This window comes from Amphiura filiformis, chromosome 5, assembly GCF_039555335.1.
Source record: "Amphiura filiformis chromosome 5, Afil_fr2py, whole genome shotgun sequence".
Taxonomy (NCBI): domain Eukaryota; kingdom Metazoa; phylum Echinodermata; class Ophiuroidea; order Amphilepidida; family Amphiuridae; genus Amphiura; species Amphiura filiformis.
This window is the reverse complement of record NC_092632.1, coordinates 34,939,645-34,952,220: the sequence shown is the minus strand read 5'-3', so window position 1 is coordinate 34,952,220 and position 12,576 is coordinate 34,939,645. Positions and strand designations below refer to the sequence as shown.

The following is a 12,576-nucleotide window of genomic DNA, read 5'->3' as shown; positions in this document are numbered from 1 at the left end:
CAGGTTACAATGACATTCTAATCATCCCAGCTGGTGCTACAAATATTAGAGTAGAAGAAAGAAAACCAACCAATAACTATTTAGGTAAGCAACTGTATTCATATAAATACCCTTTGTGATCAACTTAGAATTTGCAAACTTGCAATCTTTATAACAAGCCACGTTAATCGTGTTAATATGAGAAGAAAAATCCATGAAGCAGTCAGGATTTGAACTATAGTCCAGTGATCTTACCCCGGGGGGGGGGGTTCTTCGAAAAATTTTATGCGGGGTGTGCCACACAGACTTTCGGATGCTGACTTTCTCTATACCTACTTTTTGCTGTTTTTGCTACCCATCAGTATACCAATTTTCAAGAAAAAGCAACCAAAAAGCACCCAAATTTGCCATAAGTGGGCGCTTTAATGGCATTTTTGCCCAAATCGCCCAATTAGGCGCATTGGTATCCACTGAAAACCCACCCATCGATATACCAAAATCGCTGAAAAGGTACCCCAAAACCGTGGCACATCCCAGTATACCTTCAACCAGGAAGAACCCCCCTGGATCTTACTTACTGAACCATTAAATGAGTCAAGAAGGGAAGAACATCCTGATACCATGGTTACCAGTTAGATTTGATTCATCTTTAGATCATTTGCAATGTGGTCATGATAGGGTATCTCTTAAATTTGATGGAAAATTATTGGAAAAATGTGGTCTGCATTCTCATGGATCTTAATTTTAGGACATATTCATGATAATGGTATTAGATTCATTCAGTAAGCACAAATTATTGTATTTCACTTTTTAGTCAATAAATTCAAATATTTTTTAACTGTAATCCATATTTTTTAAGCTTCCTATTTTAAAATTAATAGAGCTTGATATCTAAGCCATACACAACAGCTTATCAGAATACTTTAAGCTTATAGAACCCAATATTAAATACAATTATATTGAAAACTTATTCAGGATATTCCCGATTAAAATACAATTATGGTATTGATATCTTGTAATGTATAACTTAATACCATTATTACAACTTCAATTATTATATCCAACATTTCCTCCTTACAAAACTTCCTTTCATTTCATGTCTTAGTCGGATACAGATAGTGAAAATAATAGGCTTAGCTTTTACATAAAGGATCCAAAGAATGACACACTTTTATCTGTAAATTATACTGAGTAGAGTGAGCAATATCATAAACGTAATTCTATGATGCACTATTGATATAAAATTGGATCTATTGAGCCCATATTTTAAAACTCACAGTGAGACCAATTGAGCGTAAAGCATCTAATTTTATCATTATTTACTACTTACACGGTTCCGCCATTATGCACAATGTGCGAGGAGAGCCTCGAACTGGCAGCACATATGAATGAGAAGCGAACCAGTCATATCTATTACATTCTGTGTAAAGTTTGTAATTATTCCTTTCATGTGATGTCAGTTCAAGGCTCTCCTTGCACATAGTATATATAAATGGCGGAACCGTGCAAGTAGTGAATTAAGTTTTGGATCCAATATTTTCATGCACTTGGACTCGTATCCAAATTAGATATTTAAGACAATTTGTCAAAAAGTGCAGAACTAATCTTTCCAAATAAGAAACTTGCCAAGTAATTGAACTCCATACGTTCAGGAATTCCCCTTGATAAGTTTTTGTCTATATCTGCATTAAGGGTCATACAGACTCCGAATATTCAACATAGAATATTCGTTCAACAAGTATTTATTATATTTCAATTAATTTTTATCTTCTAACGAAAGTGTTTTGATGGAAAATCAATTATAATGTTATGTCAAATGTCTGGTGGAAATATATTATTGATTTTATGTCATCAAACATTTATATTGGAAATAGAATGGGAATGGATTAAATAACGAAGATATGTTACATTGAATAATCTACATTCACTAAAAAGTCTGTAGCAGCCCTAAAAGCTATTCATATTGAAATGTGTAACTTTCAAGTGATGTACTATTAAAGTAAGTAAGTGGTGTATCGAAATAAGTAAGTGCCATTATAATTCGATATATAGGTGGTGTATCGAAATGCCATTATAATTTATATTTAAATAACTAAATAACTAAGTGCCATTAAATATTTGTGTTAACAGGTTGAAATTTGATCACTTCAAATTATACATTTTCATTCATGCTTACAAATTGATTTAATAGATACATAAAAATCAAACAATATAATATATGTCTGGAACATATTTTTCCCACTTCAATGCCCAAGAAGTATTTGTAGCCAAAAAAATATGGACCAAAACCACTTGAAAGGGTTTCAGCCCAGGGTTGCGGTATAGGCCTACAATAATTCTCAGTGGAACTATTGACTATTTTTTTCAATAGGATATGAATCAATGTATAAAAATGTAGGAGGTGATATTATTAGTGAATTGAAAAGCAAATTATTGATGTCTGAAGCTTCATTACATCTTCTGTAATGAAAGCTTATCAAATGAATAGAGAGGGTGGAGATGCAGACAGTGGGGTCCTATATATTGAATTGTGGGCATGATACTATTTGTTGTCATCTTCACACACACCACAATTATATCTTGGGATTTTACCAACTTGGTGTTACTATTAACACTCACACAGTGATAGGCTTGTCAAAATATGGGGGTGAATAAAAAGAAAACTAGAAGTGGTGTGGTCCTGCGACCACAAAGATAGATTGTTTTGACATTTCATGAAAGAAAATATGATCTATTTTATACCAAAATGTATCTAAATAAGGGGACCATTGTTATATCAGAGGCCCGAAAATGAGACCCTAATTTGTACTGGTTCATTTCATGACAGTAAACCCTCAAACTGAGAACAAGGGGGAGGGCTTAAAATGGGTCACTTTGGTTCACACATCCACATTACTCGCATTCAATCAGTGCATCTTGCATTATGTGCATATAAAAGATACTAAAGTCAATACTAATATTTGCCAGTTTTTGATAGCATTTTATATAAATCTTGGTGTTATAAAAATTGCAAGTGCATCTTTACAGACTCACATTGATAATAAATCTTAAGCTATTGGGCACGATGTGAATACTACCATTGATACACATTATTTTAGAATGTGTATTTTCCCACCTGCCGAGACCTACACCTAATTTTATTTGCGAATCAGATCGGTACTTATAGCAGTTCAATTTTTCCACCGAGGCAAATTCCAATTATGAATACTTCATCCTTTACTAATGCGTCTGGTTGTGAAACTCCCTGGTCGGGAGAAACTAGGCGGTTCCAATCTTTGATTTAAATGTAGGATAGGATTGTATTTATTATGGTGCTGTTTGCAAAATCGGATACTAGTAAGATCAAAACGGCTGACATGATCATTTTATTGATAAAAAAAGCACAATTGATTGGGTTTGTTTATTTATTGATGGGGTACTTTCTGTGGTGTAAGTTACAGCGCAAGTGTGTTCAGTGGTATTTAATTCAAGGGAAAGGAGATTGAGGGGGAATCAAGTGGAAAATGTAAATATTCTTATTTAAGATGGGGTGGGATGTGCCCCTGGGGTTCCAACAACCACACTTGTACATGTATCTCATGAAGGAGCCAAATAAAGGAAGAGAGGTTTTTGGAAATAGGCATTTTTTACCCAAGAAAATCATTCAGGATGTAATATTTCCTCCATATCATCAAGTTCCAAAAGATTTTAAATATGGGGACTTTTTGTGTGCATTCAACCTGATGAAGTCACTTTGTGGGAGCATAGGCAATAGAGAATTACTGTCTATGGTTGGAGCAGTCGGATAATCTTGCAATTCCCCCTTGAAATTTTACCTGGAAAGCCACTTAACATACCACACAATGGAAGGCCAATGTAGCTGAATATGTTACTCTAGTTCATTTACTTTGGCAGTGACATGAAACTTAAATGTGTGACAGTGTGACGGGCTATTGACAAGTTTACATAAACACCGTGCTAATTAACTCTGCTGCATATGTTAGAGTAACCTTATCATTTTACAATACACCATGTCTAGAAAAATTTTAACATGCTCCCCCTGAGGGGTTTGAACTTCCCTCTTTGAACCAAAAAATCTTGCGCTTATTTGGTTAAATAACCACGTTTGAGGTCTGGTACAAATTACCTTCATTTTTCTCAACTAAAGAAAGTTTGACCACAGCAGACTTGGTGGTTTTACTTTGACACTTAAAAACACACACAAATCTTTGATTGAGATTAAACCAGAGTAACCGGCTACAGGGCGACCATTGTCACAACAGTCACGTATGAAAGTGATACTTTTGACAAGCCTTTATGTCTAAATGCCGAATTAAAAGTAGATTAAACAATCCCCTTAAAATTCAATTAACTTCCCTAGGGTTAACTTGTGGAATAAATCCTACAAAGCTAGTTGGGTTGAAATGAAAAGCAACAAGATCCCACTAAACCTGCCTGTGAACTCTACAACATAATTTCAAATTATGCCCTGAATACTTCTCTCTTTTTAGTCGAAAACTACAAAAAGGTGAAAACCTGAAAATATAATTTTAATAAATTTGCCTGTAGTGATTTCTTAACATGATTGAATGACCCCATATGCCCTTAAGTCAATTCATTTTAACTGTGAAATTTCTCAAATTTACCTGCCAATTTTCAAATAAAGTAAATCCATTTCAAGTTGCTATCATTTTGTGATCTTTTGGAAGGTAACTGTACTTTCTTTTTAGAGAGATGCAAATTTAATCCACTCTATCTATTGAAGACATACCAAAGTGACAGTACCTAGCACAGATTGTGAACTATCTACGGTCAAAAAGAAACTGAGCGTTTGTGGCCCCCAGTGATGCCAAAATTTCCAGCCTGCATCGTGGGTCAAGTAAATTAAGTCGCCCAATATTTCTCTTAACCATTGGTTTCAATGAGACCGGAAACTACTGAAGTTGCGGGAGCCAATGCTAAGTTGCCCCATTTTGTTCTTAACCATTGGTTCTATGGGATGGGAAATGGTCATTTTAGTTGCAGGGAAAATCTTCAAAAGTCACCCAATTGGGCTACCAATTTGCAGGTTTGGCAACCCTGGTGGTCCCCAGAACAAGCTTAGAAAAAAAGCCATGATGAAATGATAGAGTCCTAAAAGAAAGTGACACTTATGAATTTTGATAACAATAGTACAATCGTGTAGGTGTGATTTTTTATTTTTTTTTAATTTAATATCTGTATTAAGTGTGGAAGAAATTTGTCATGACATATTGAATTTGAAGTTTTGTATGGAAAAAAGTTCAAGCTGAGTGTCAGGGCTTTTCTGCAAGTAATTTTGAGCTTTTTTGTTATATGACTATTTGCAAGGAAAAATATGTTCACATTGTTGTTTATGTACATGTAAATTATATGGCTTGATATAAAATAACCCCCTCCCCTCCTCCCATCCCCACCACCTATGACCAATAATTCTGTGAATAGATTGTAGTCAATTTAGCCCCTTACCCTTACCCAAGATTTATATACCGTAACCACCCGGGTATAAGCCCCACCCCCTATTTTTCAAAACATTTTGGGAATAAGGGTGCCCAGTACTAAATTTTGGCCAAGTTCTTAAATCAAATCAATGCTTTCTCTTACATTTAAGAACAAATAAAAAAAAATATCAGTTGATAATTAACATTCCACACTTAGAATTTTAAGAAATTGACATAGGCCTAGATGATAGAAGTTACTGGTACATTGGGCATATACACAAATGGGGATGATTTTTCTTATTTCTAAATTCAAGTACTAGCCCCTCCCCGGTTATAAGCCCACCCCCATTATTTAAGCGAAATCTGCCATCTGGGGGGCTTATACCCGAGTGGTTACGGTACTTACAACCCAGTTTCAATGGGATATTCCAGGTAAAATCCATACAACCTCTATGGAAGACATGACCTTAAATCTTCCATATACATGTAGGGGTGTATATTTCAAATGGAGATTAAGGTCATGTCTTAATGTCTTAGGGGGTGTATGGCAGGGCTGTAGCAGCGGGCGGTCTGGGACTAAATACTTTTTGAGAAATTTGCGTGTTTTTCTTTATATCTTTTGTTTTCAATTTGGGCTTATTTGTATTTTGGCCGCCCCACATTTGTGTTGGCTGCCTCACATTTTTCATCAACTTTGCTATGGCCCTTGTGTATGCATTTCACCTGGAATAGTGCAATTCCCCATTATGGTGTGATGCCCTACCAATCCAATGCATACCTTTGCACAGATTTGTCTCCAGGTTCTGTATCACCAATAGACCCTGGTCTCCCATCTTTCTCTTCCATCAATCTCAGTATTCCTTGGGCATCCAGTTACTCATTTTCAAGTCCCCTGTATTATCATTTATTTATTTTACAAATATGATTACCATAGAGAAGCAAGCAAAAGTTCATAGGTTGCAAAGGTCATGCTTTTAACACTCAAGACAATACAAGCCAGCAGCTAATTAGTGAACATGAAACTACTTGTATTTAGCACGCTGTTTATTTGGGCTATATTTGTGTTTTGATATTGAAACTAGAATAACATTTCAAGTATAATATCATATTTCCATTCTCAACAGTGTTAATATGCAGAGGAATTTGTTTTGCATGAGGCATATTATTATTTGACTTGGAGATGACAATAATGCTATATTTCCAGGCTCCTTAAATCCTCCTTTATCAGGCATGGGAATTGTATTTGCTGAGGCAGTTTCAATATGCATTTAGATTTCACTTATTGCTCCCTCTCAGTATTTTTGTCAAAGATTTGTCAAAGTTGCAGAAGTGTGAACAAGTAATATTACTGATCTTCTGCTTCCTCTTCCTCCTCTCATTCCTCTCCCTATTTCTCCTCATCCGCCTCCTCTATGTTACATTCTACATTACTATTATTTTTCATTCTTTCTGCATTGTATTCTTTCATTCTCTTTAATTTGTCTTTTTAACTGGAAGTTTCAGGTTTTTTGGAAAAATTAATCATTTCGGCTATACACTATGTTTAACAAATTTATTTCAACCAAAAAATTATTTAGCTTGACTTTGGTTGCCCTTTACAATTGAACTAGTTGCTAAAGTTCTATGAAGTTGTCATATGAAATTTGTGAAAGACCTCGTCAGCTTTTTATTTAATACATTTTTACATTGCAATTACCAAACCAATCCCCATATGTGAAATTTTATTATCCATCTTGTAAAATAGTTGTGACAAATAGCACATTGACTGTTTTTGAAATCAAATATGAGCTGAAATGAAGAGTCATTTGTCAAAGTTTTGAACAAAGCAGTCTTTGAACAGAAGGTAGAAATACATCAATCCAGAAGATACAATGAGTGCATAATTGTCATAATGTGATTGTCTAAGTAACTATTAACCTATATACTAAACTTTTATTGAACTTATTTTTTGAAAATGATTTCACAAATCATTGAATGCATTGTAGCAACTGTTGAAATATTTTTACTGTATTGTTTAGAAAATCTCTCAGTTGGAACAAAATTGTCTGATTTATGCCACTTTTACTGAGCTTCCCTTACACATAATTGTCATTTTTTTAAATGAGAAAAAAATGATCAGATTATCAGACCAATATAAATGGACAAGTGTCCCAGGTTCAAATCTTGGACAGTGACTGGAATGTTAACTAATAATATGTTGTATGATGATACTGTAGGGAGCACGGTGGCCGAGCGGAATGGGCTGTGACTCATAATCGGAAGGTTGCGGGTTTGAGCCCCGGCGACGCCATCGTGTTGTGCCCTTGAGTAAGGCACTTTTATCTTGATTGCTCCTCTCCACCCAGGTGTTTATAAATGGGTACCGGCATTCTTTAATGCTGGGAAGGTAACAGATTTGCTGTGGAGGAGGTGTAGCAATCCCCCTATAGCAACATTACATGGAGGAGTCTGACCCAATCACCAATGAAAAAGAGATGGCTGCTCCGATCTCCTTTACCTTTACTTTATGATGATATAGTTAAAATTTATTTTGTTCAACTTTGTGATGGTGATGTTCATATCTGTTAATCTATAGATTCTGTTACCATTTTATTTTTCCTGCACAGCTTTACGCAATGCCAATGGTCAGTACTACATAAACGGCAATTTCAGCATAGATTTTCCTCAGCCATTTTCAGTAGCCGGAACTACAGTGCATTATGAGAGATTCACAGCGGAACGCAAACGTAACAATGCTCCTGAGGTGTTCAGAGCACTTGGACCAACTTCTGAACCTCTCTTTGTGGTGGTAGGTATACAAACTTGACTGTAAAAGGGGAAATTTTCACACTTTTTACACTCAAAATTAGCTACAGTGAAAGTAAAAACGTACACAAATCGGGAGATCAAGAACAAGTGGAATAGTTAAGTTCAAAATCATCAAAATGCAATAACACTATCTTTTGTTTGTTTTTTTGTTTTATTTCTTCTTTAACCTGGGACACTCAATCAGTTGAAAACACAATTAATCATCTGTTCTTCCTTGAGGCCCAGTGAAAATCTGCATATGGTTAGAATTCTAAAGGACAGGGACAATAATGAAATTGTTCAGTTTGATGCAGAAATACTAGATCTTCCTCCTGTTTTGTGATGAGCAATTTGGTTAATTTTGACTGTAGATTCCCTGTGTTTCATTTCAACTGAGTTGAAAATGATCATTTTTGTCTTGTTATTCAGCCTGAAAGGGGCATATTTCAACTGTCTTTTTTCCCCTTTCCTCAAACTGTTCATAATATTTTAGCCGAAATTTATTGTTTCATTTAATATATGCTATGTGAATTATGTATACAGTATTTTTGGTAGCAGTATACAGATCTTGTTCCAGTTTGTCCAAGTGTATCAAGCTAGCAGGCATAATTGTCCTGCTTTTGCAGGATTTCTTGGTTTTTTGTGGTCCAAATTTCCACACTTTCTTTTAATTTCAGCCTGTTTTTGGCCTTTTTAGTCTCATTTCACACACTTTTTCAGGCTTTTTCAAACTTTTCAGGTTTTTTCATGAATGATCATTCTTATGCCTGAGCTAGGAGAGGGCAATATAATGACAAATTAATTATGTGATGTTTAATAACTTTATTGTTTGATTCCAAATAATAATTATTGAAAAATTTCATATTGAAATTTATGCACAAAGTGTTGGCCTATACCATGTATACTGGTGTAGTATCATAGTATAACATTGGCCATAGAATTTTGTGTAAGAGTAGACTAAAAGTATCACTTTTGAATCTGAACACCTTGTCCCTCCTGCTACGGTTTGACCTAGACCATGAAATCAAAACTTGATTCAACCACTGGTATGAACTCGCTAATTAAACAAGAAGTAGATTGGGTATCCCCATGATGATTAGCCTCACTAACAAAGTAATTAATGACAAGTAACGGTTCTGGGTAACTGTGTTATGCTACAGTATCAGACTCTATTGTTTTATAATACAAAAGCCTGTTCATTAACCTGATATTGTGAAGCTGTAGTCTCTGATAATATCGGTTTCCGTATGATGATTATTAAAATAATTATTTTTGATAAGCTGACATTGTTGATTATGTAGCATATATAAATTTAATGTTTTTGCTCGTTTTCATGGGGGTCAAATTAGTGCAAAATTGTCTCTTTCTTCTTCAAATGACTGAAGCCCTCAAAAAAATGTTTGCCTATTGCAAGTGACAATTTCACTCCCCTGAACTAAAATTGATCCAAAAGTGGCATGTCCAGGGGGGGGCTCTTGGTGCCGCACTTTGTTAAAAATCATGTAAAATCAGCCATTTTTTGGCGATTTTAGCCATTAAGCCCCGCATAAACCTGAAAGCCCCTCAATGTTTATTTGTCTTTTGTTACTGCGCACGTCAACTCACCCCCACATAAATACATATACGCATACGCCAATCAAGCATTACTGCGCCCAACTACATGCACGCCATTCTATATCAATACAGTGTTTATAAGTCTTGTTTTTTCCGCCTTGGCCGAAAAAAGCCACTATTTTTTGACATTTAGTCCCCATTTCATATCAAACAGAATTTGTTGACAGACACACATCTGGAAACACTGTCAATTTCTATACACATATGTTGACACACTTTTCAACTTATTTTTCCACCCACTTCTCCAAATTGACTATTATTACATTAAACTCATCCAAATGATATTGCAAATATTTGTATCCAAATAATGTTTTGTATTACTTCAACACTTCCTCTGGGCTACTCACATCTGGAAGTAGAATTGTTCAGTGCATTAGCAGGCATCTTTTAATACACCACAGTTGAACCAGAGGGTACAAGATCTGATTACCTCTATGGGACTAGAAATAGAATGCATGGGCACAAATGGTATGTAGGTGTACACCACCATTCATGTTTGGATGACATGATGCTAATGACATGTGACAATGGGATGAGTAGGATATGCTTCATCCAATTGGAAGTCCAGATGGAGGTGGCTGTAACCATGACAACAAACTAAACTGACACAAAGGTGCTCTATTTCTCCATGTGTTTATTGCACATCTTTTATATTTAAATAAAATTAGCAATGTTACAACTTTATTCTTAGTCAAACAACAACATACAGAACATAATTGCGTGAATTAGTTGTAGGCCAGAGAAATGAACTGTAACCAGGCCTGTAGTCAAAAAAAAAAAAAAAAGTCTCCTAACGTCTGCCCAGAAAAACTCCCAAATCACTGAAAATTGGTCCAATAACACCCACAATTTCTTGCAAATTGCAATTTTGTGTGGTGCCCCCATGAGATCCACTTTTTCAAAAATCGGCCCTCCCCAAAATAATTCCGGCTAGTGCTCTGACTAGAACATATTTTACACATTTTGAATACACATACACATGTCTATACACTTTTACTAAAGAACCTTTTACCATTATGTTTTGATGTTTTTTCTTTTCAATGCAGCTTGTTACTCAAGAGAAGAATAAAGGTATCTTGTATGAGTATTCTGTGCAAGCAGACAGTGAAGCAGCCACCAAACCAGATACCTATTCATGGATCTTTGGATCATTTGATGAATGTTCACTATCATGTGGGGGAGGTGAGTACTGGAAGCCATTAGGGATATAGCCTGTTGGGACTATGTGATGGCTAACATGTTAAACAAGCCATGTAATAGTAATACAGGCTGAATCAAAATGACAGTGATATGGAAAAGACTGACATGAGCATAAGGTCGACCTAATTGTATATTAATGTTATCAATGGCTATAAGAGGTCATACAATTTTCCAAGAGGACCCAACATTATATTTAGAAGACTGGAAGACCTAGCCAGGTTTTTCAATAAATATCAAGACAGATGGGTACCACATGTGTAGTAAAGGGTGACAACATTATATCGATGAATGATTTTCAACTGCACCTGCAAGTGAAGGTACTGTGACATTGAAAGTGATGCAACCATAAAAGAATCCCAAAACCTCTATAAGCCTAGTATTTCAAAATCCATTATTATTCTCTACAACTTGTATGTGCTTACTTGCTTTAATTTGAGTGAACTGTGATATCTTTTCACATTTTCTGATGTCCTTTGCTGTCCCGAAGTCTGCTGCCTCCAGTTCTGTGTCATCTTTCAGAATGTCTATGTAGGTCAGGGCGGGTCTTCCAGGTGTCTGCCTTCAGTGCTAGGATATCCAATGAACCATTTTTATGTGATGTGTTGTCAGAGGATATTGCCACCAAGTTCCACAAGAATAATTGATCAAGACATGCATGTGTCATACCCAGAACAGGACAGGAAGGGAGAATGAGTCCCCAGTCGGGCCCTTACAACCTGATGCACCTGCTCCAAATGAGTTTGTAGTTTATACCAATGTATTATGTTTCGGGAAGGTGCAGGTTTCACAATTTTACCAACTTGGCCATTATTATGTTGTCTACTCCTGATTTCATGGGATCATTCCATCAGTTGTGATTGAAAAATACGAAAGTGTGAGTGTGTGTCAATGGTATGGGCATCATGGAGGGATTAATCCTTTTGGTCAGTATAGTATTAAGGATCATCCGGACTCACGTAGCAAGTAACTTTTCATATTTTTTTAACATTTCAGGTACACAGCATAGAGATGTATCATGTGCAAGAAATTCTGATTTCAAAGTTGTACCAGATTATTTATGTATTGACCAAGAAAAGCCAACTTCCAACAAGACATGTAATGTAGATCCATGTCCACCAAGGTAAGCATAATGAGAGCCACACCTCTGACTTGTGGATTTGTGAAGTCAAAAGTCTGGTGGTGTGGATATCAGTCTTCTACATAGTTCCTCACTATCCTGTGTGATACATCTTTACCATTGTACTAATTGAATTCTGAAATATCTTATGGCTTTTAACTTTCATAAGTGAAGACATGGTCAATGAATGAAGTTGTGCTGTGGTGTGCAGTCTTATTGCTATTTACTAACATATGTTGAGTCTTATTCATGACATGTGGGAGTAATGCTTTAATAATCTGCTGTTGCTGTCATATGTCATGTTTAGGATGAGAGTGTAAAGGTTTTTTGCTTAATCCATGGAACTTCCAGTATGACTCTTTCTATAGCTGTAGAGAACTTAAAAACTTTTAAATTAAAATTCCTTCTCTGATGAAGAATGCATGAATTTATGTTGTGTGG

General features: G+C 35.6%; 1 protein-coding gene across 3 annotated transcripts in view; it reads left to right on the top strand.

Moving 5' to 3' along the window:
* The window catches only part of LOC140153037 (papilin-like), a 128,811-nt gene that overhangs the window by 84,564 nt on the left and 31,671 nt on the right, over positions 1–12,576 (top strand). For all 3 annotated transcript variants that reach the window (XM_072175634.1, XM_072175633.1, XM_072175632.1), the window contains 4 exons: positions 4–84; positions 8,024–8,205; positions 10,865–11,000; positions 12,012–12,138. In XM_072175634.1, coding sequence (XP_072031735.1) covers positions 4–84; positions 8,024–8,205; positions 10,865–11,000; positions 12,012–12,138 — 526 coding nt within the window. The remainder of the gene's footprint in view (positions 1–3; positions 85–8,023; positions 8,206–10,864; positions 11,001–12,011; positions 12,139–12,576) is intronic.